General features: G+C 39.3%; 1 protein-coding gene and 1 pseudogene across 1 annotated transcript; one reads left to right on the forward strand and one right to left on the reverse strand.

The window, feature by feature from the left end:
* Positions 1 to 743: 743 nt before the first annotated feature.
* On the forward strand, positions 744 to 15,890 carry LOC102514910 (vitamin D 25-hydroxylase). The gene is made up of 5 exons (XM_032488970.1): positions 744 to 1,035; positions 9,478 to 9,619; positions 12,595 to 13,227; positions 13,831 to 14,160; positions 14,994 to 15,890. Exons 1-5 carry the CDS (start codon positions 811 to 813, stop codon positions 15,167 to 15,169), a joined length of 1,506 nt encoding a protein of 501 aa, XP_032344861.1. The 5' UTR covers positions 744 to 810; the 3' UTR covers positions 15,170 to 15,890.
* Positions 15,891 to 17,980: 2,090 nt separating this feature from the next.
* On the reverse strand, positions 17,981 to 18,241 carry LOC102515174 (annotated as a pseudogene).
* Between the last annotated feature and the right edge of the window lie 1,756 nt (positions 18,242 to 19,997).

Consider the following 19,997-nt stretch of genomic DNA (forward strand, 5'->3'; position numbering starts at 1 on the left):
TAAACTACCCAATGCAAAACAGGAATAGAAACAGAAATAGCAAATACAAATTTCCAAGTTGGCAATCAGTTGCTTAACTTTAGGTAGTGAAGGCAAAACGTTTCAACAGTAAGTACAATCCCTGGGCAACTGCAGAACAGTCTTGTGTGACTGCCAGTAAGTAACCAGTTGGACAACCAGAAAGCTGTGAAAAGATACATGATTAACTCAGGTTCCCTAAATATTGCGTAATTAAAATTCTTCAGGAATCACATGCAAAAACACCTTATAAAATAAGGACCAAAGAACAGATGAGTAAAAGGCCAAATGGTGGGATTATTTTCTTTTTATGTTGATGGGTCAATTCTTTAATGGAGATTCTAAAGATAACCAGGTTCTGCTAAAGACTGCAGTGCTGGTAATCTCCCTAGTTTTTCTCGTCTTGAAATAAGCAGACCTGGTTCCTAAAAAGGTACCCAGAGAAAGGGCAGTAGGCCAGGGAAGCAGGATCCGCCTGGCCCACTGAGGGAGGTGGTGCTGTCAAGTCTCCGAGGCCCAGGTGTCAACAGCCTCCCTGCTCGGTTCCCAGCCAGGGGGGGGCCCTGCCCAGAACCGCTCCCAAACCCAAACGGCCGCGCCCCCCTCCACAGAGCTGACTCTGCGCTGGGAAAAGCCAGGAGTAACCCGCCCGAGGGCCCTACGCTCAGCCAGCCAGCCAATGGTCATGGAAGTGGGGCGGGACCTCGGGGTATCAGGCCAATGGGACGCGGCGAGGTTGGAGCGCTCTCAAGGTCCCAGGGCTGCCGGGGTTAGGAACCCCAGGCCCCGGCCATGTGGGAGACTCCCGATGCTGAGGCGTTCGCTGCGGCCCTCCGCGGCTCTCTCTTCCTGCTGCTCTTCGCGCTGGGGGTCCGCCAGCTGCTAAAGCAGAGGCGGCCGTCTGGCTTCCCCCCAGGACCTTCAGGGCTGCCATTTATCGGCAACATCTACTCGCTGGCCGCCTCAGCTGAGCTCCCTCATGTCTACATGAAAAAGCAGAGCCAGGTGTACGGCGAGGTACAGCCCCACGGGCCGCGGGCAGGGAGGGCCCAGGCCTTCCTTCCGGGTGGGCTGACGCTCGTGGGCACGAGCTGTAGGGGCTCCTCTCCGTGTGCCGGCGGCTTGGAGGGAAACCCGCTTCCGGGTTCGGGGGGGCGAGGTTCTCGACGCCGCCCTGCCGCCGGGGAAGCCCCGCCTGCCCGACGCCGCGGGGTCCTGGCGGGATCCTCACGCCCCTTAGGGCGCGGAGGCGGTGCTCCCGCGCCTGCGCAATGGGGTCCCCAGTCCGCCCCGTCAGGCGTGACCGTGCTCCCCTCAGCGGGCAGCCCCAGCGCTCAGTTTCTCGCCCCCACGGAGCCGCGTACCGCGTGTAGGTTAGATTCCCTTCCACCCAAGACTTCTCGGGAAAACCAGGCTTCCGAATTCTAAGACAGAGTTAATGGTTAATAAGAGTTTGTTGGATGTTTGCACTTGAGAACGGCTGGTCTAGACGTCTGTTGTGAGGATTAGAGAGCGCAGGGGAGGGCCTCTGGGAAATAATTGTGAAAGAGCGAATAAATTAATGAGTAAAAGTCGGTGCCGAGTCCCACCGGGAGCCAGGAGCGTCCCGACGGCAAACACTGAGACTGCGCCTGCGGTGGACCAGCCGCCCCTCCAAAGCGGGCTCGTCCACTCAGCCGCCCGGGCGGGGCGGGTGCTCTGGTTCCTTCCCCCCCATCCCCGTTTTACAGAGGAGGAAACTGCAGCACAGACATGTTGAGTGACTTGCAGGCAGCCATACATCTGCTAACTAGCAGGGGGAAAGGGCCAGGACAGTAGCTTGCGTTTGGAAGGGTGTCGTGACCTCAGAAGGAGGCAGAAGTTTCCTAAACACTGGCACTGACCTGGCTCACTTGATTTGTTTTGAATCCATTCTTAATAGGAAACAACCATGCAGGTTCTAACAGGTGCTGGGGATGAAGGGGTAGAAAGCAGTCACAACCCGATTTTAGGGGATTACAGCCTACTGAGAAAAAAATTAATCTAACGATTGACCACAAATTTTGAGTGTTTTGAAGGAAAAGTACAGCATCCATTTTTAAACCAGTTTTTACAAGAATTATTCTAGGTTTATGCAGTTCACTGATGATTATATTGCTAAAGGGAGGCTGGACTTAGATAAACCAAATATATATAATTCTTAGGGTTTTTTTTCCCCCATCCTCCATTTCTTCAAGATTTGAGTGTATTTCCATGATTTCCAGTGAATATGTGTGGTCTCTGGTATGTTGGTACAAAGCATCATTAATATTCTAGAGAAATCATAAGATGTGAAAGTAAAAGACTGGAATTTTCTCTCTCATCTGATAAAATTTGACCTTTACTTGTCTGAGTCTTAATTTCCCTGGTACGTATAATAATAGTAATAATAATTGAATACTGTTAAGAGCTACTCAGATGTTCTTGGTTATTAATTACAGAACAATTTATTAGGTCTACAAAGTAGTGTTTTTAAAGCAGTGGTGTCATGCAGGATTGGAAATTGTTTTTCACATGTAGGTATTTGAACAGAAAGAAACTCTGTGTTTACTATGAACATTCTTTTGGGAGTGGGGGTAGTCTAAGTCTACAAGAAGTATTACCCAAAATTTGAGTTTGCCTTTTGATGAGTGTGGAGCCAAAAGACACAACGAAGGCAAAGATCAGAAGAAGAAAAGATTTATTACTTGCAGCAAGTAAGGAGAATCCAGGGATTTTTCCCAAAGCAGTGCCTCCCTAAACACTAAAATTGGGGAAGTTTAAACCAAGTTACATCATGTTCATGAATGCTTGGACGGTATATGCATATTCATGAAGCGGCTTGAGCAGGAAAATTCAGCATAGATTTGGGGCAAAGGACCAAGCTTTGGTTGATTGAAGTCCCAAGGGTCAGAAAAGGTCAACATCATCTCTAAGATTCCAGTTGATCTGGTGGTTGAGTGCTTCAGGCTAATCTTTACCAATGAAACAACTGGGAGTCTTTACAACTGATATATTATCTTTGCTATTGTTACTTCTCTTGCCTGATAACAGTCCTTCATTCTTTTGTTTCCTTAAAATCATTATTACTGAAACCTTTTCAAGAGCAAGCATTGTGGCTAGTATTAGATCCCAAAATGGCTTGGGCCAAAAATGACTTCTCTTACGTCAAGAAAGCCATGCCTCATTCTCTTTCTCCTGTGACCCCTGGCCCTTTCTGCTTACAAAGAATAGATTGTAAATTAAAGTATAAATGTATTGGAAGAGTGGCATCTTGGGATAGGTAACTCTGGTTTAATGGATTTTGGCATGAGTTACCAGCTTTCCTGGTGGTACAGGTATTTGAGCCAACCATGGTTCTTTACCAAGAGGTGTTTTTACTGAAAGTGGTAAAATCAAATAGAGTTAACCTGTGCTATTAGGCGCAAGAGGGGCAGAAGAAAAAGAAAAAAGAACGGAAGTGGAAAGGATGTGTGCATTGAAGAGTAGACATTGAGTAACTCTGCCTTAGACTTAAGTGGAAAAGAGTTAATGTATTAACTCTTTAAGCTAGTTGTTCTCTATCTTGGTTGTGAAATACCTCTACAGGTCTCCCATTATCTTAGACATATTTTCCAATTCTTACAGTCTCAAAGTTTGTATGAGTTGTTTGTTAAAATACCAAACCTTTTTTTGGAAATGGGAGGAAACTATTATCTCCTTTACTTCTAGAAGGTTGTGGGAAGTTGTTTATATGTCTTATTTACAAAAAGAATCTTACTTTTCCACTTGATGATCTGGAGATGTGTGCTCAGAGGAAAAAAGCCCTGGACTTTAAAATTGCTTCTGAGAAACGACGATCACTTCAAGTGACATCTGCTTTTATGAAGTCTGTGAATTCAATTCTCCTTCATAATTCTTGAAAGGAAGACAGCCAGTCCTCAAGTCTTATACAGTCATTTTAAAGACAGTCTTATATAGAAATGTTCCACACTGAGAATTACCATTTCCTTGGAGATTCGCTTTGAATGCGTAAGTTTCTGCAGTGACTAATCTTAACCTAGATTTCAAGAAGCATTCCCTAGCTAGCAAAGCTAGTAAGAGACTTTTTACAGGTTATTTTCAGGTAATGCACGTAAGGATAATAAAGTAATTACTTTGAGGCAAGTGGAGTTGACAGCTTATAATTTACTTATACAGTAAGCATTTATTGAGATTTATGCAAAGCATTGAATGAGATTCTATGGAGTGTTCAAAGATGAAAGAGATGAAATCACTGAATCTAAGGAGTTTATAATTTAGTAGGCAAGTAGAAGACAGGAATATGAATACTTCTGGTTTTAAGTAGTAGTAAATAAGTGCCATGGGAGCTTCTAAGCATGTGCTGTGTTGGTTTAAGGCAGAAAAAGAGAGTGCACCAAGAAATGCTTGATAGAGATTGGTCCCTAAAGACTTGGTGGGGTTTGGCAGTATGGCAGTCAAGGGAAGTATTCCCAGCATGTGGCAATTATCAGTTTTCATCAGCAACACTTTTACATTCCTTTGTTCTTAGCACTTAGCCCAAAGTGTTGTAATAATATACTTAAATGTGTGTCTCCACCACTATTTATTAATTCAACGTATATTTATCAATTGTTATCATATGCTATGTAATATCCTAGGTGTGAAGATATAGCAGTGAACAAAACAGATGAAAATCCCTGCCCTTGTGTAGCTTACATCCTAGCAGTGGAGGGAATGAGGGGAGCCGTGTTATCGAGCCCAGACTTATTTGCTCCCTGCATGACAGGCCAGTAAATCTGGAGACCAGGTGATGAGGCAAGGAATAAGGACTTTATTTGGAAAGCCAGCTGACTGAGAAGATGAGGCACTATTGTCCTAGAGAACCACCTTGCCTGAGTTAGAATTCAGAGTTCTTTTATACTAAAAGGTGGTTGGGGGAAGTGGCTGGTTGTTGCAAACTTCTTGGTATAGGCCAGACCCTAGATGGGATAAAACAATGCTTTGCTTTTGCAGCTGACTATGTAGGTCTGGTCATGATATTCCTCTAAACATATAAGACAGATGTTATTCTCTGTTCTGCAACTTTTAATCTCTATATGAATGGAAGTGTTAAACCCTTTAAGGCCAGAACCTTGAGAATGAGCTAGCCTGTATATTTCAGGCTATCAACAACATTCTTAACTTGAAGCAAAAGCAATAAAATATAAAGGTTAAGGTAAAACAAATAGATCTAATATGTAGTCAGATTTGTTCTTCCTTATTACAGTGGGACAGGGACAATATACACACAATAAGTAAAGTATATAATATGTTAGAGTATGGAGTATGAAGTAAACTAAATTAGGGTAACGGAGATAGAGAATGCTAGAGGGTGAAATTTAAACGGGTTAGAGCAGGCCTCACTGTAAAGAAGGCATCTTAGCAAATAATTAAAGGAAGTGAAGGAGCAAAGTATGGGAATATGTAGGAAAAGAATATTCCAGGCCAAGGGAACAAGTACAAAGGCCGTGAAGCAGGAGTATGCCATGTTGAGAATCACCCGTAAAGAGACAAGAGGCTGTTGAGATAACATAGGAGAGAAATAAAGGATCAGAGTATCATGACGAAAGTGGTAAAAAATTGTCATATTCTGTCTGCATTGTGAAAGTTGAAACATTATGACTACTGAACAGTGATGTGGGGCTTGGGTGAAAAATGGAGTCAACACGGGCAGCTCCTGGGTAGTTTGGGGCCTGGAAGGTTGGATGGAATGGTCGTTAACTGAGGTAGTGAAAAATCCTGGGTAGAGCTAGTTTGAGGGGAGGGAAGAGACTTGAAGATCATAGACTGACTTGTAGAAGGCAGAAAACTGTTTCATGTGGTCCTTTTTCTGTCTCTGCCAGCATCATAACTAGCCCATAATAATACTAAAAATTATTGAATAAATAAAAAATATATGAACCTAATCTTGAACCCTTCCATAGATCAAAGCAGTGTAAGGATGAATTTTTACAATTTGATTCACAAACCTTTACCAAAAGTCCTTGAAAATAGTATATACTAAAATAGATGCTAGTTCAAGTAATAGTTTCCACAGTTTCACCCTCAAGTAGAGAACCATCTTATTTGAGTAAAGGTGGATTGTGTAACGACTTTCTTAAGCTATGGCTCCTTCTCAGTTTTTATAATCCCTAGTGTCCAGGCTAGTGTCCATAGCCTGACAGTTTTGCCCTGAAATTAACTCACCTGTTTGTTCTGCTTTTATATTAACACAATTTTTAATCCCATCTTTCTGAAATCAATCACAAAGTTGAGGATGTTTTTCTTTTCTTGCATTATGACCACTGCCTATTTACTAATGCCATTTTTTTAATTAACTCTTCTGTGATATTTTGATTTATAATAAATATGTATTTAGTCTTTGTACCTTTCCTGGCCCAAGCTCCTAAAACCCTTGGAATAACCTAAGTGTTGAGAGCAATAAAGGCATTTTTGTTATTCATAACAAGCCCTTTTCACCCACCTCAGAGTTTATGTTAATATTAATGGAAAATTCTTAAGTATGAGAGCTTGTTACCTGGAGAACCACCGGGATTAGAGGGCTGGAACTTTTAGCCCTACTCCCCTTACTTCTGGGGAAGGGAGAGAGGCTGGAGGTTGAGTCAGTCACCAGTGGCCAATGATTTAACCAATCAGGCCTAGGTAAACCTACATAAAAATCCCTGAATTACAGGGCTCAGGGAGCTTCCATGTCGGTGAATTGGTGAACATGTTGGGGTGAGCAGAGGCTCACGTGCCTGGAGAGATCACGGAAACTCCACACCGCTTTCCTCGTACCTTGCCCTATGCACCTCTTCCATATATATGGCTGCTCCTGAGATGTATCCTTTTATAAGAAACTGGTAATCTAATAAGTAAAATATTTTCCTGAGTTCTGTGAGCCACTCTAACAAATTAATCAAACTCAAGGAGGAGGTCATGGGAACCTCTGATTTATAGCCTTTTGGCCAGAAGCACTGGTAACAACCTGGACTTTGTGATTGGAGTCTGAAATAGGAGAGTGTTCTTGTGACACTGAGCCCTTAACTTGTGGAATCTGACACTTTCTCCAGGTAGATAGTGTCAGAGTTGAGTTAAATTGTAGGACACCCAGCTGGTGACCCAGAATGCTTGATGTGTGTAAAATCCTCACATCTGGTGTCATAAGTGTTGTAATAGAGTCCTGAGAAACACACAGGAGGAGTTTTTCCTTTATATCTGCTTAAAATTGCACTTTAAGACGATCCCATTACTGCTTTGGGAACCAAAAGAGCCCCACCTTTGCTCAGCTGGTAACCACTTCCTTTGTGCTGAAACTCTTACACTGCCAATTTTGACCAATAACACTGCTTGTAGCAGGCAGCCCGTGCTCCTTCCCCAAAGTTCTGGATGTACCTACTGCTTGATTGGCAGGGCCATCCTTGTGCCAAAGACTTGCTCAGCTGGTTGAGTTTGTTACTCCCTGGAGGTCTTTATCACTTTGCTGCTGTGACTACTTCTGCTGAACTTCAGTTCTCTGTTAAGCCTCCTGGTTCCTCCTACCCAACCCCCCCAAAGTAGTGTGAACCACATGTTTGCACCGAGATGAGGCTTGACTCAGTATTTTGGTTCTTAAAAGCTCCCAGCCAACCCTAGAGAGCATGGGGATAAGCAATCTTCTCATCCCACTGATAAGATAGCATTGTTCTTTCAATGGACTAGGCCCCTGTAATAGGGCTAGCTAGATAAGAGGTGTGACATTGTAAGCGAACCTGTGGTGGAACACATGAGATGCTCCAGCAAGGAATAGGATGGCTATTCTTTTAGCACACCACCTGTGCCTGTGTGGTGAATGCCTTTCTTCCAAGGTCAGATTCCGTAGGGCCCTCTTTGTTAACTTCATGGAATTCAGGGGCTCGAATACAAATGAGCCTATGAGTTTCAGTATGTTTTGTTGAGGAGGGGGAAATTTTGCCCTCTGTTCCTCTTGAGTTCTTGTGGCTGTACTAATAATAAAATTGATACAAGACAGATTAACAGGAGAGAAAGAAACACATTTGAATTCATGTGCATGGAGGTCTCATAGAAATGGGACCTAGGAAGTGGCCAAAGAAGGCAGAATTTGGACTTTTTAGCCAAAGACCCAGTAATTTTGCAAGGAATTGACAGGACAAAGAAACTTCCATTTTGGGTGCCTAGTTAGTGAAGAATCTAAACAGAATTTGTGCTTGGGGCAGTAAATTAAAGAAGTAACAAGATTTGTTTATATAGGCTTCTTGGCCAGAATTCCCTATCTTTGGCAAAAGGGTGACCTACCTCCAGATGCAGGGAGTATACCTTTCACATGAGATTCATTTCCTGCCTTCAGAGAGACAGAAAAGAGAGTAACATTTCTTCAGTAACTTTGATTCAGAATAACTAATATACCATGAGGCACATTTTTGGGTGGCCTGCTCTGGGCCCCAAAATTTTTACCCTCTTGTGTATATATATACTTTTTTAAATTGAAGTATAGTCAGTTTGCGGTGTTGTGTCAATTTCTGTGTACAGCATAATGCTTCAGTCATACACGAACATATATTTGTTTTCATATTCTTTTTCACCATAAGTTACTACATGATATTGAATATAGTTCCCTATGCCATAAAGTATGAGCTTGCTGTTTGTCAGATTTTGTGAGAATCGTCCTGTATTTTGAAGGAAGAGACACTGCCAGAGTTCAGTAGGTGTTCTATGCGAATCAGTGGGTTTGTAGGTGTAATTCTTGGTATATTTGTGGGTGAGGGCAAGCTGTGAGTCTCTCTACTCTGCCATCTTGGCACCTCCCTCTGGGCCCTAACATTTTATACTTCAAAAATTGTCTCTCAGGCCTTTGACAATACCCTCCTCTACCTAAACCTGGAATAATAAATTATATATAGATGGAGCCACTTCCTCATTCATCTTGGAAATAAAGATTCTGAGATATCACTGAATGTTTGAGTTGGAATGAATTTTAAAAGAGCATATAAATCACTGGGGGTGGGTATAGCTCAGTGGTAGAGCACATATTTAGCATGCATAAGGTCGGGGTTTGAATCCCTAGTACCTCCACTGAAAATAAACAAACAAGCATATAAATCCAGTATTTCTTGATTTTCCTATGGCAGCCCTGAAATCCAAAAATGTTAAGAGTTCTGCCCAGTATCCTATCTCAGTTTAAAGGTAAGGCTTAAACTAGAACCCAGGCCTCCTGAGTCATACTCTTTCCGTTGCATCGTTTATAAGGTTATGTCTTGAGCTATTGAGTACACAATGAAATCATAGTGTTTGATATACCTTGTAGAGAGAAAGCACTGTAAACATTGTCAGTTGGTTAATAAATGCCAACATTTTCAGGGAAGTAACAAATACTAGGAGAGCTGGGCTTAGTACATGTGGGTTTCTGTGGTTGTATTTCTCCATACATTTTGCCATTTAAATGTTTTTCTTTTCTTCTCAAAGATCTTCAGTCTACACCTTGGAGGTATATCAATTGTGGTTCTAAATGGCTATGATGTAGTAAAGGAATGCCTTGTTCATCAAAGTGAAATTTTTGCAGACAGACCATGCCTTCCTATATTCATGAAGATGACAAAAATGGGAGGTATGTTTATTTTAACCTATTTAGTGATTTATTGAACTATTTTAAATTATATTTCTTATTTTATGCAAATTTAGTACACAGAGATTGGATTCTATTGTACTGATTAACAAGAAATTATTAATTAGTTAATTTAGTTACAGAATCTAGTATTTGAGGACATTTCTGGCTGCATTACATTCATATCTGAGACCAGTACATGCTAATCCTACTGTTGTAATCCAGTTCTAATAAAATATTGTAAATAATGTCTTAAAGAATTAGCACTTAATATGTACAGGTTTTGTGAAACAAGTCAAGAATACACACATGTGCCCACACACTTGAATCAAAAGTACCTTTGGAACTAGTCTTGAGTGCTTGGTAACATTTTACTATCATTTTGCTCATAAGCTTATAGAGAACCTGAAGCAGCCTTTCTTAACTACTAATCAATGTGATATGTAAATGAAAAATTGTGGGGTTTGTGTAACGGACTAGTATTCTATGTGGTTTAGTGCTGATTAGTGTCAGATGATTTCATGCTCACCAAGGGAGAAAGGCTGAACACTCACAGAATTGATGAGAAGAAAGCAGCAACAGAAAGCCTAAAATAGAATGTTGACGTCAGATACGTCCGTTTTCATGCTTAATAGAAGAGTTTTTATAATGATGCTGTTTCAAATTTCCCAATTTAATGAGAGTTTCACACTTTATTTCAAAGAAAAATTCAACAATGTCTTGGTTACATAGACTAAAAATAATGACACTGACTGAAAAAGAAAAAAAAAAAAAATTAACCACGTATTACATTGCAAAGCAAATCAACTGATGCAAAGAAAAACCAGTTTCAAAGGCCAAATTCTCAGGCCAGAATATGATGACACTTGAATGCAATAATATAAAATAAAAGCAAATATCCAGCTTCTTAAACACTCCTCTAAATAATAATTGGCCCAAAGAAGAAATTATACCACAATTATAATAGAAGACCTTTGAAGAAATTATGAAAATGAATCATGTGATCGGAGTAATAGTTAGGGTAAAGTGTATATTATACATTTTTTGAAGCTATACACTTATAGGTTAGACTATTTTTATCATAAAGAAAGGTAAAATAAGTATTCAACTTAAGATTTTCAAAAAAACAGTAAGAGAAAAATTGGTAGAAAATTAAATGTGGTAGAAAATTAAATGTGTTATTTTAAGATGCATATGTACTGAACTTGGAACTGGGAAATCAGAGCCACCATCAACCCACTGTTTGAATAGGAAAAAGTTGCCCTTTAGGTGGGTTCAACCCATGCCCGGGCACATAGTTTGGCCAGTGTAGGGTTATAATAAGGCTCCTCTGTACCTCCTTGTATGTAACTGTAAGCACATGTTATGCACATGTTCCATATGCATATATTTCTCTAGGACTTGATTTCATCTCAGTGCCTTTGCACTGGTTCTCTACCTGCAGTGATCTTTCTCTGGATATCTTCTGGACTCACTCCTATTTCATGTCTTTACTTGTGTCACCTCAGTGAGACTTTTCCTGACCACCCTATATCTCCTTCCTTGCTATATAATTTATTTGTTTACCTCTCCTCACTAGTATGTAAAGTCAATGAGAAACTAACTTTGCCTCTTTTGTTCACATCATGATATATCTGTGACACTTTAGCTCCATACATACGTGTTGAAGGAATAATCATCTGAGAGTATGGAAAAGAGAATGGACTATGGAATATAGGATTGCTGCACTGCATTAAAGACCCCCTTATATATGGTTAACTTTATCATAAGCTCCAAATTCAAAAACTTGCACAAAAGTTGTTAGAATGTAAATTACATAGGTACTTCATGTAAGAGAACATGACATTTTTCATCATAGCTACACCTATGTACCAATTATGAATGAAACTCTGAGTAAACTACACATTATATAAATATATGCTGAAGATTTTTTTTGATAGATTTAAAGGGAAAATATTGCATAGTAGACATATCAGAACAGCAGTGGATACTGAAATTTTAAGCAAGCAGTATCAACATTAGAAATTTGAGTTTCATGTTTGTCCTCTGTCTTAGTTGGGGCTGCTATAACAAAAATATCATAGACTGAGTGGCTTAAACAGCAAACATTTATTCTCACAAATGTGGAGGCTGGGAAGTTTAAGATAAGTTTGCAGCAGATCCAGTGACTGGAAAGAGCCTGCTTCTTGGTTTGCAGACAGCTGTCTTCTCCCTGTATCTTCACATAACCAAGAGCAATCATCACTTTTCACAGGGCACTAATCCCATTCATGAGGGCTCATGACCTAATTACCTCCCAAAGGCCCCACCTCCTAATATCATCACATTGGGGATTAGGCTTCAACATTTGAATTTTGTGGGAACACAAGCATTCAGTCCCTATCACCTACTTTTGGCTTGCATATTTCCAATGTATTGGCACCTCATACAGGCCATCCTTGCCTCTGCCAGTTATATTATTATGTAGCATATGCCTTTAACACGAAGAAATTTGTTTTCTAAAATCTAGTTCCTTAAAGCAGAAAATGCCTAATCCCAGAAGGATGATTTTCAGGTGTGTGTTTAGTCCAGGATAAAATTTTGCCCATAGAACACACCGTCGTTTGTCTTTTGTAAATTAGGCTTATAGTGAAAATTAAACAGTAAAGTCACCTTGGCCTAGTTCACCCAGGCTGAGTTACACAAAACAGTCCAGTTTCTTGTGGTGGGAGGATTATAGGATTATGGGTCTCTTCTGCCTGTCCCCAGATAAGAAATATAGGCAAGCTTTATCTGTTTATAATATTTCGTGACTAACGAGTAGTAGAGAACAGGAAGCAGGGAAACCACTGAGTTTAGTTTTAGTTTTATAGAAAGATAATTTGGAGAATGACTAATCACCTTTTTTTTTTTTTTTCCTCTTTCATAGCATGTTTTAGCTGCTAGATACAGGGATGTAGAAGTAATAAAATTGTTCAATATTCTCTTTTCCCCCCAAGGCTTACTCAATTCCAGATATGGCCGAGGATGGGTTGATCACAGAAGATTAGCTGTAAACAGCTTTCGCTGTTTTGGATATGGCCAAAAGTCTTTTGAATCTAAAATCTTAGAAGAAACCAAGTTTTTCACTGATGCTATTGAAACGTACAGTGGTAGACCTTTTGACTTTAAACAATTAATAACAAATGCTGTTTCAAACATAACCAATCTGATCATTTTTGGAGAACGATTCACTTATGAAGACACTGATTTTCAGCACATGATTGAGTTATTTAGTGAAAATGTGGAACTAGCTGCCAGCGCCTCAGTCTTCCTCTATAATGCCTTTCCATGGATTGACATCCTACCTTTTGGAAAACATCAACAGCTGTTTAGAAATGCAGATGTGATTTATGATTTTCTCTCCAGGCTTATTGAAAAAGCTTCCATCAACAGAAAGCCTCGGTTACCTCAGCACTTTGTTGATGCTTATTTAGATGAGATGGATCAAGGTAAAAATGATCCATCATCTACTTTCTCCAAAGAAAACCTAATTTTTTCTGTGGGTGAACTCATCATTGCTGGAACTGAAACTACAACCAATGTGCTACGGTGGGCAGTTCTTTTCATGGCCCTTTATCCTAACATTCAAGGTGAGGATTCTCTTGATCTCAAGGTCTGTTGTTACATTTAGAGCTCATATATGTTTTAGAGTCTTTGGCCGTGCACAAAGCATTTTATTTAGGAACTCCTGCTATGCTAGCCGAAAAGAAAAACATTCAATGGTTATAACGTTTTCAAAACTATTATCTCAATTCATGTAAAAACTTCAGATAGGTCTTATAATACCTATTTTATAAATGAGGGAAAAGACTGAGTGGCTGATTTACTGAAGTTCAGCCACTTAGAAGTGACTGAGCTGGGATCTGAACTCTGTTTTTTTAATTCAAGTTTTTATGCTTCACTGTTTTCCTGCTGAGAGTGATGTTATTATAATTCTACATTTGTTTAATTTTTATTTTTATTACTTTCAATGTGTTTTTCACAACAAAATTACTCAGAGCATTGGCTACTAGTTGTATAAGATATAAGGCATGTATTTAAATAGAACTCTCAGATAATGAAAAATCTGAATCTGGGTGTAGCCATACTTTGTTGGCTTACTATAAGTTATCCTTTGCTTTATCTCAAGGGGAAATTATTTTAGATATAATCTTAAGAATTGCATAATAACTTGAACACTTTTTCTCTTACAGGACGAGTTCAGAAAGAGATTGATTTAATTATAGGACCCAGTGGAAAGCCTTCCTGGGATGACAAATGCAAAATGCCTTATACGGAGGCAGTTTTGCATGAAGTTTTAAGATTCTGTAATATAGTGCCATTAGGGATTTTCCACGCAACTTCTGAAGATGCAGTTGTACGTGGTTATTCTATTCCTAAAGGCACAACAGTAATTACAAATCTTTATTCTGTACACTTTGATGAAAAGTACTGGAGAGACCCAGATATATTCTATCCGGAACGATTCCTGGACAGCAATGGGCATTTTGTCAGGAAGGAAGCTTTGGTTCCCTTTTCCCTAGGTAAGAGAACTTTCACAGAGGCATAACTTTAGGACACAGTATAATGATGACTCATCACATGTAACATCTTAATCTGAAGCATTCTGTTGTAGAATTAATATTCTAACTCTGAAAATTTAGCATTGGCTTTTAGAGGAGAGAATGGTTTAGGTAGGTGTCATTAACACCTGTTTCTACTCAAAATAAACAAGCCATAATTTAGCAGCTAGAAAGAAACTATTGAGAAGCTCTGGCTTCTGAAACTTTCTTGCTTGTGGATTTTTGGCTTGTAATCAAAACTCACAGAGTTAGAAGTCAGCTAGAGAAACTAAGACTCAGGGAGAGAAATGGCATAATTTGAAGTGAAATTAGAATCGGCTTTCTTGGCTCTCCATTATTATACTTCATCTCCAGAACCATTGCTTCTGCTGTGAAAAAATACACAGATCACAAGACCCATGGAAGATGAACTGAAAATTCTTCTTTTCACTGGGAAAAGGGACACATGCAGTCATTTGAAATGAAATGAGCTTATCCTGGGTCTATAGACCAAAATGTCACACCTCAGATCTTTCATAGCATGTCTCAGGCTCTGTTGCCACATGCAAAGGAAGCAGAGAATGGGACTAATAAGCTTACAAAAGTCCATGACCTGACAAAAGAAGGTAAAGAAATAGGCTCTGGGAGCTGAAGTGCCAATTTCTATTTTGGGGGGCTAAAGAAAATCCTTTGATAAACATAACTCCTTTTAACTTTCTTTAAATTCCAGATTTCCTGAATGATACATATTAGACATAAATTTTGGTAAATATCGTGGATTTTTAAAAAGTATTATGCCTGTTCTTTATGTTTAGGGAGAAGACATTGTCTTGGAGAACAGCTGGCTCGGATAGAAATGTTCCTGTTTTTTACAGCATTTCTTCAGCAGTTTCGCTTGCATTTTCCACATGAACTGGTTCCAAATCTGAAGCCTAGGTTAGGCATGACGTTGCAACCCCAGCCCTACCTTATCTGTGCAGAAAAACGCTGAAGGTGCGCAGGTGTTTTGTGTAGCAAAGCTATACGTTTGCCTCACCCCAAACCTTGTTTAATCAATGTGCGTGTTTGGACAAGCATCACAGTATCATAAAGCCAAATGAACACAGATGTGTCTTTAAAAACAGTACCACCAAAACACAGACACAGACACACAGAAGTACTACAGGCAGCAGTAAGCATTAGCTATTATTTCTTCCAACCTTTAATGACTTATAGGGCAGAATTTTCTGAGGAAAACAGGTGTATGTGACAGTTATTTCTTAAGATACTAAGGAGTGTCATGGATGCCCTGACTTTTCAGCCTCTTACTGAGTACCAGGAACCCCTCATCCCTTCTTGACTCCAACTTGCTCCTTTCTGAGGGCTTTGTTTCCAGATGCCAACGCCAGCTCCCTTCTGATCAGGTATTATCACCGAATAGATTGTGTGGTACTAGTCCAGTTTAATAGTGGAGTAAAGAAGAAATTAGAACCCAAGGAGATGAATTTGGACTACAGAGGTGTTTTAGACATGATGGCAGATAATAGAATAAATATCTATACATGTAATGTAAGACCTGCCAATGCTTTCAAATCTTGCTTCTTACTATATCGTCATAAGAACTGAGTCATTCTTCCTACAAATGAGGGTCTCTGTGACCCCTCATACCAGCAATTCAGTAGACAGGAAATTACAATAATGTATGTAAAATAAAAATGACACGTGGCTAATAATTCTTTGTAGGCAGACTTTTTATTTAGTACCACTTTTTTCAAAACCAGTCACAGGGCTTAAAAGATTGAATCCTTTTACTTTTTCAAGATCTCTAGGCATTTCCTTGGATTACTGTTATTTTTCTAAAAAAAGAATACCATTCAAAAAGCATGCTTTAGAGGCAACGTAACTGCATAAATTGGGGAACTTGAGAGTGATGAGCTTCTGTTAGTTATTATGCCAGGAAAATAAATGTAAACTGTGACTGTCCTGATCAAACTGGTGTGTACAGCACCCATCTATACCTTATTTTTTTTTTTAACAAGTTGTATGTTAAGGATTCATGCTCTTGTAGCTTAGCTCATGAATAGTTGCAGCCTCAGAGTAAATGCACATAACAATGACTTCTGTTAAGAATATGAATTTAATCTTAGTTTGACTTCATCTGTCAAATATTTTCAAATGTCTGTGATAAATCAGGAGTCTTTGCATCTCTGGTATTAAGATTTTTCCAGTTGCAAGGGGGGGGGGGAAAGTCCTGTGTAAATTTACATAAATAATAAAGGAAAAATTCAGAGGTAGCATGGTAGTTTCAGTAGGTATGACTTAGATGCTTCATGGTATGGTCAAAGATCCTGTTTCTTCGTATCCCTCTATTTTGCCTTCTGGATGATATCAGCTTTATCTTAAGGCTGACTCATGTGCTTTGCTCACTTCCTTTAGTTAGAGTGAGCTTGGATTGTTTCTGGGAGAGCAAGGGAGCTTTTCAGATGTTCCCCCAGAACTGCTCTTCGTGTTGCATAGGTCCTAAATAAGTTATATGTCCATCCATTAAAACTATGTCTGTGAACATGGAAGCAACCCAAGTGCATATGAATAGCAAATTGGATTAAGAATGATGGAATATTACTCAGCCAGAAAAAAGAATGAAATCCTGCCATTTGCAGCAACATGGATGGACCTAGAGAATACTATGCTTAGTGAAGTAAGTCAGACAGAGAAAGACATACTGTATGAGATTCCACATATAAGCATATGTGGAATGTATGTGCAAAACAGACTCAGATACAGAAAACAAACTTGTAGTTACTGAAGGGGGAAGAGGACATGGGACTAATATACAAACTACTATGTATAAAATAAGCACCAAGGACATACTATATAGCACAGGGAAGTATAGCCATTATCTTATAATAACCTATTATGGAGTCTAATCTGCAAAAATATTGAATCACCTGAAATGAATATAATATTGTAAGTCAACTATATTTCATTAAAAAAAAAAAAAAGAAAAGAAAAACTATGCCATGTGAGTAGGATGGTTCACTTAGGCCTGACTACTGGAGCCAGTGATGGAATTGGCTTTGCTCAAAGTACACGTACTACATTGGGGTTAGTGTAGTTACCTAAACAAAAATAAGGAGAGTTATGAAGAGAAGAATTACTGACTAGGAGACTGATTACAATATCTGCCTCACTGCCCTCTGACCACCTGCTAAGCCGAGCAACTTTCCAACCTATCTCCATGACTCTTGACAGTAATACTCATTCAGGTGGTTCCTTGAACTTTGCTCTTCCTATGACACAAGAAATGCCCTGTCCCTGGGCCTCCTACTTACTGTCGTATTGTGCATAAATGCCTAAATTGAAATCTATAGACTGGGCGTCCTGTGGGTTTTGGTGGTCTTACTGAGCAAAGTCTTGTAGTGAACTGGAGTAGATTATAATCGAAATTGCAGAGGCCTTATTTTGCTCTTGAATGCTACCACTGTTTCTTCTAGGGTGATTAAGAATTCCATCAATCTACACAGAATGGAGAACACACTATTTTCTTTACCTGTGTCTAAGGAAATGCTATTCTTTTCCCTAATCAAGTTACTGCCAACCTGATAAAAATCATTTAAAAATGTAGATTCATAACTTGTTGATGGTAGAAGGTGTTTAATCTCACTTAATGTGCTCATTTTATAGCCAAGGAAATAGGGATTCAGACAGGGAAATGATTCCTCTAGTTCATAGTACAGGATGCCCTTTTTTATCTCATATATATTTTTTTATCCAAAATGTGTTTATTGGGATAGCTCCCCATTTATCATGATTCAGGGTGCTTTTAAAAGTGCTGTTTCTGTCGAAAGGATCATCCTTCTATAAGCCTTGCTTTTTTATCTCCTATGACTGGCAGAGATAGTAAAGCAGCCAACACACAAAACTATGGCATGGCTGAATTCGGTGGTGTGTTTATAGCATCCTGGGCATTTCATATCCATGAAGTAAGAATTGGGGCTCTATACCAGGCACTTCTTCTTGTGTTTCCTCTTCTCTTCTGGAGAGGGATGAAGGAGCTTCTTTGCAAGAGGCATGTTCTTGTGGGGAGGTCATCACTACCAGAAAGGCCATCTCTTATTCTTTTATACTGTGCTTTACAAGTTATAAGGTTGTTTTCTTATTGTCAGCTCTTGATTGTTTGGAGCCAGTTAACTATGGTAAAAATAAAATACTGCATCTTTAGAAAAATATAAATATAAATTCAGTAATTAATCCATAATGGAAAATAATTATTTTTTGGAACTACGTAGTAACAGACTATAGATCTACTGCAATAGGGGTGCCTTCTCTCTAATCAAATTGTGAGCTACTAACTTAGAACGTTAGAAATCTCACTTCTGATTCAAGATGGCAACTGAGTACACTTATTTCTTCACAAATGCCCTTGAAATAACCATAAGGATAGAAAAACAGATAAAGGTATTGAGAATGGGGTTGGAGGGCCATATTTTTTTCCTTTTTTTAAAGTATAATCAGTTTACAATGTTGCTACTTTATAACGTACAGCATAGTGATTCAGTTATACGTATATATGTGTGTATATATATTCCTTTTCATACTCTTTTTCATTATAGGCTTTTACAAAGTATCAAATATAGTTCCCTGTACTATACAGTAAGATCTTGTTGCTTATTTTATATATAGTAATTAATGTATGGAAATCCCAAACTCCCAATTTATCCCTCCCCCTCACCTTTCCCCCTGGTAACCATTAAGTTTGTTTTCTATGTCTGTGAGTCTGTCTCTGTTTTGTAAATAAATTTGTCTTTTTTTAAGATGCTACCTATAAATGATATCATGGGGTATTTTTCTTTCTCTTTCTGGCTTACTCAGTATGACAATCTCTAGGTCCATCCATGTTCCTGCAAATGACATTGTTTTATTCTTTGTTATGTCTGAGTAGTATTCCATTTATTATATACACCATATCCTCTTTATCCAGTTGTCTGTCGATGGACATTTAGGTTGCTTCCATGTCTTGGCTGTTGTAAATAGTGCTGCTGTGAACATTAGGGTGCATGAATCTTCTTGAATTAGAGTTTCTTCTGGATTTATGCCCAGGAGTGGGATTGCTGGATCATATGGTAAGTCTATTTTTAGTTTTTCTAAGGCATCTCCATACAGTTTTCCATAAATGGCTCCAAACTACATTCCCAGCAGCAGTGTGGAAGTCTCTTTTCTCCACACCCTTGGAGGGCCATAGTGAATCAGATACTTTCAAGTCCTAAAAGATGGAAGGTAAATGGGATAATATTGAAGGAACCACAGATAAGACAAAGCCTGAGGTAGAGATAGGAGCTCATTCTTCACAGGTTTTGGCTATGGAGGAAACATGTATATAAGGAGAGGAGTAGGTAAGAACAGCAAAAGTGGAAAGAAATCAAGCTGATGCTCCTGTCCCACTGTTTTCCTGTTTGTGCTGCTCCCAACTGCTGAAGTAAAAGTCTAAGTAAATTGAGTACCTTGTCTGGGAGACGGTGGTGCTCCTACATAGGGATTTGTGCCCTACATTGACAGCCCCCTAATTTGGTCTGATTTTGAACCTGAAGTTCTGCATCAGCCCAAACTATTAATCAGGTGTGAGGGCAAGTTTCAATCAACAAAGTGATGACTGGGGAAACATCAGCAAAACAGCTAGTGCTAAGAATTGACTATATTTATCTGTAGAATTAAGGCTAAAACAAAGGTGGAATGAGTGTAACAGAATAACATGTAAATAATTTACACTGACAGTATAGAAATAATGCATCTAATAAAAAAAAAGAAGAAAAGGTAGAAAGTAGAATAAGCTCTCTGATTGC

This window comes from Camelus ferus, chromosome 10 (genome assembly GCF_009834535.1).
Source record: "Camelus ferus isolate YT-003-E chromosome 10, BCGSAC_Cfer_1.0, whole genome shotgun sequence".
Lineage (NCBI taxonomy): Eukaryota > Metazoa > Chordata > Mammalia > Artiodactyla > Camelidae > Camelus > Camelus ferus.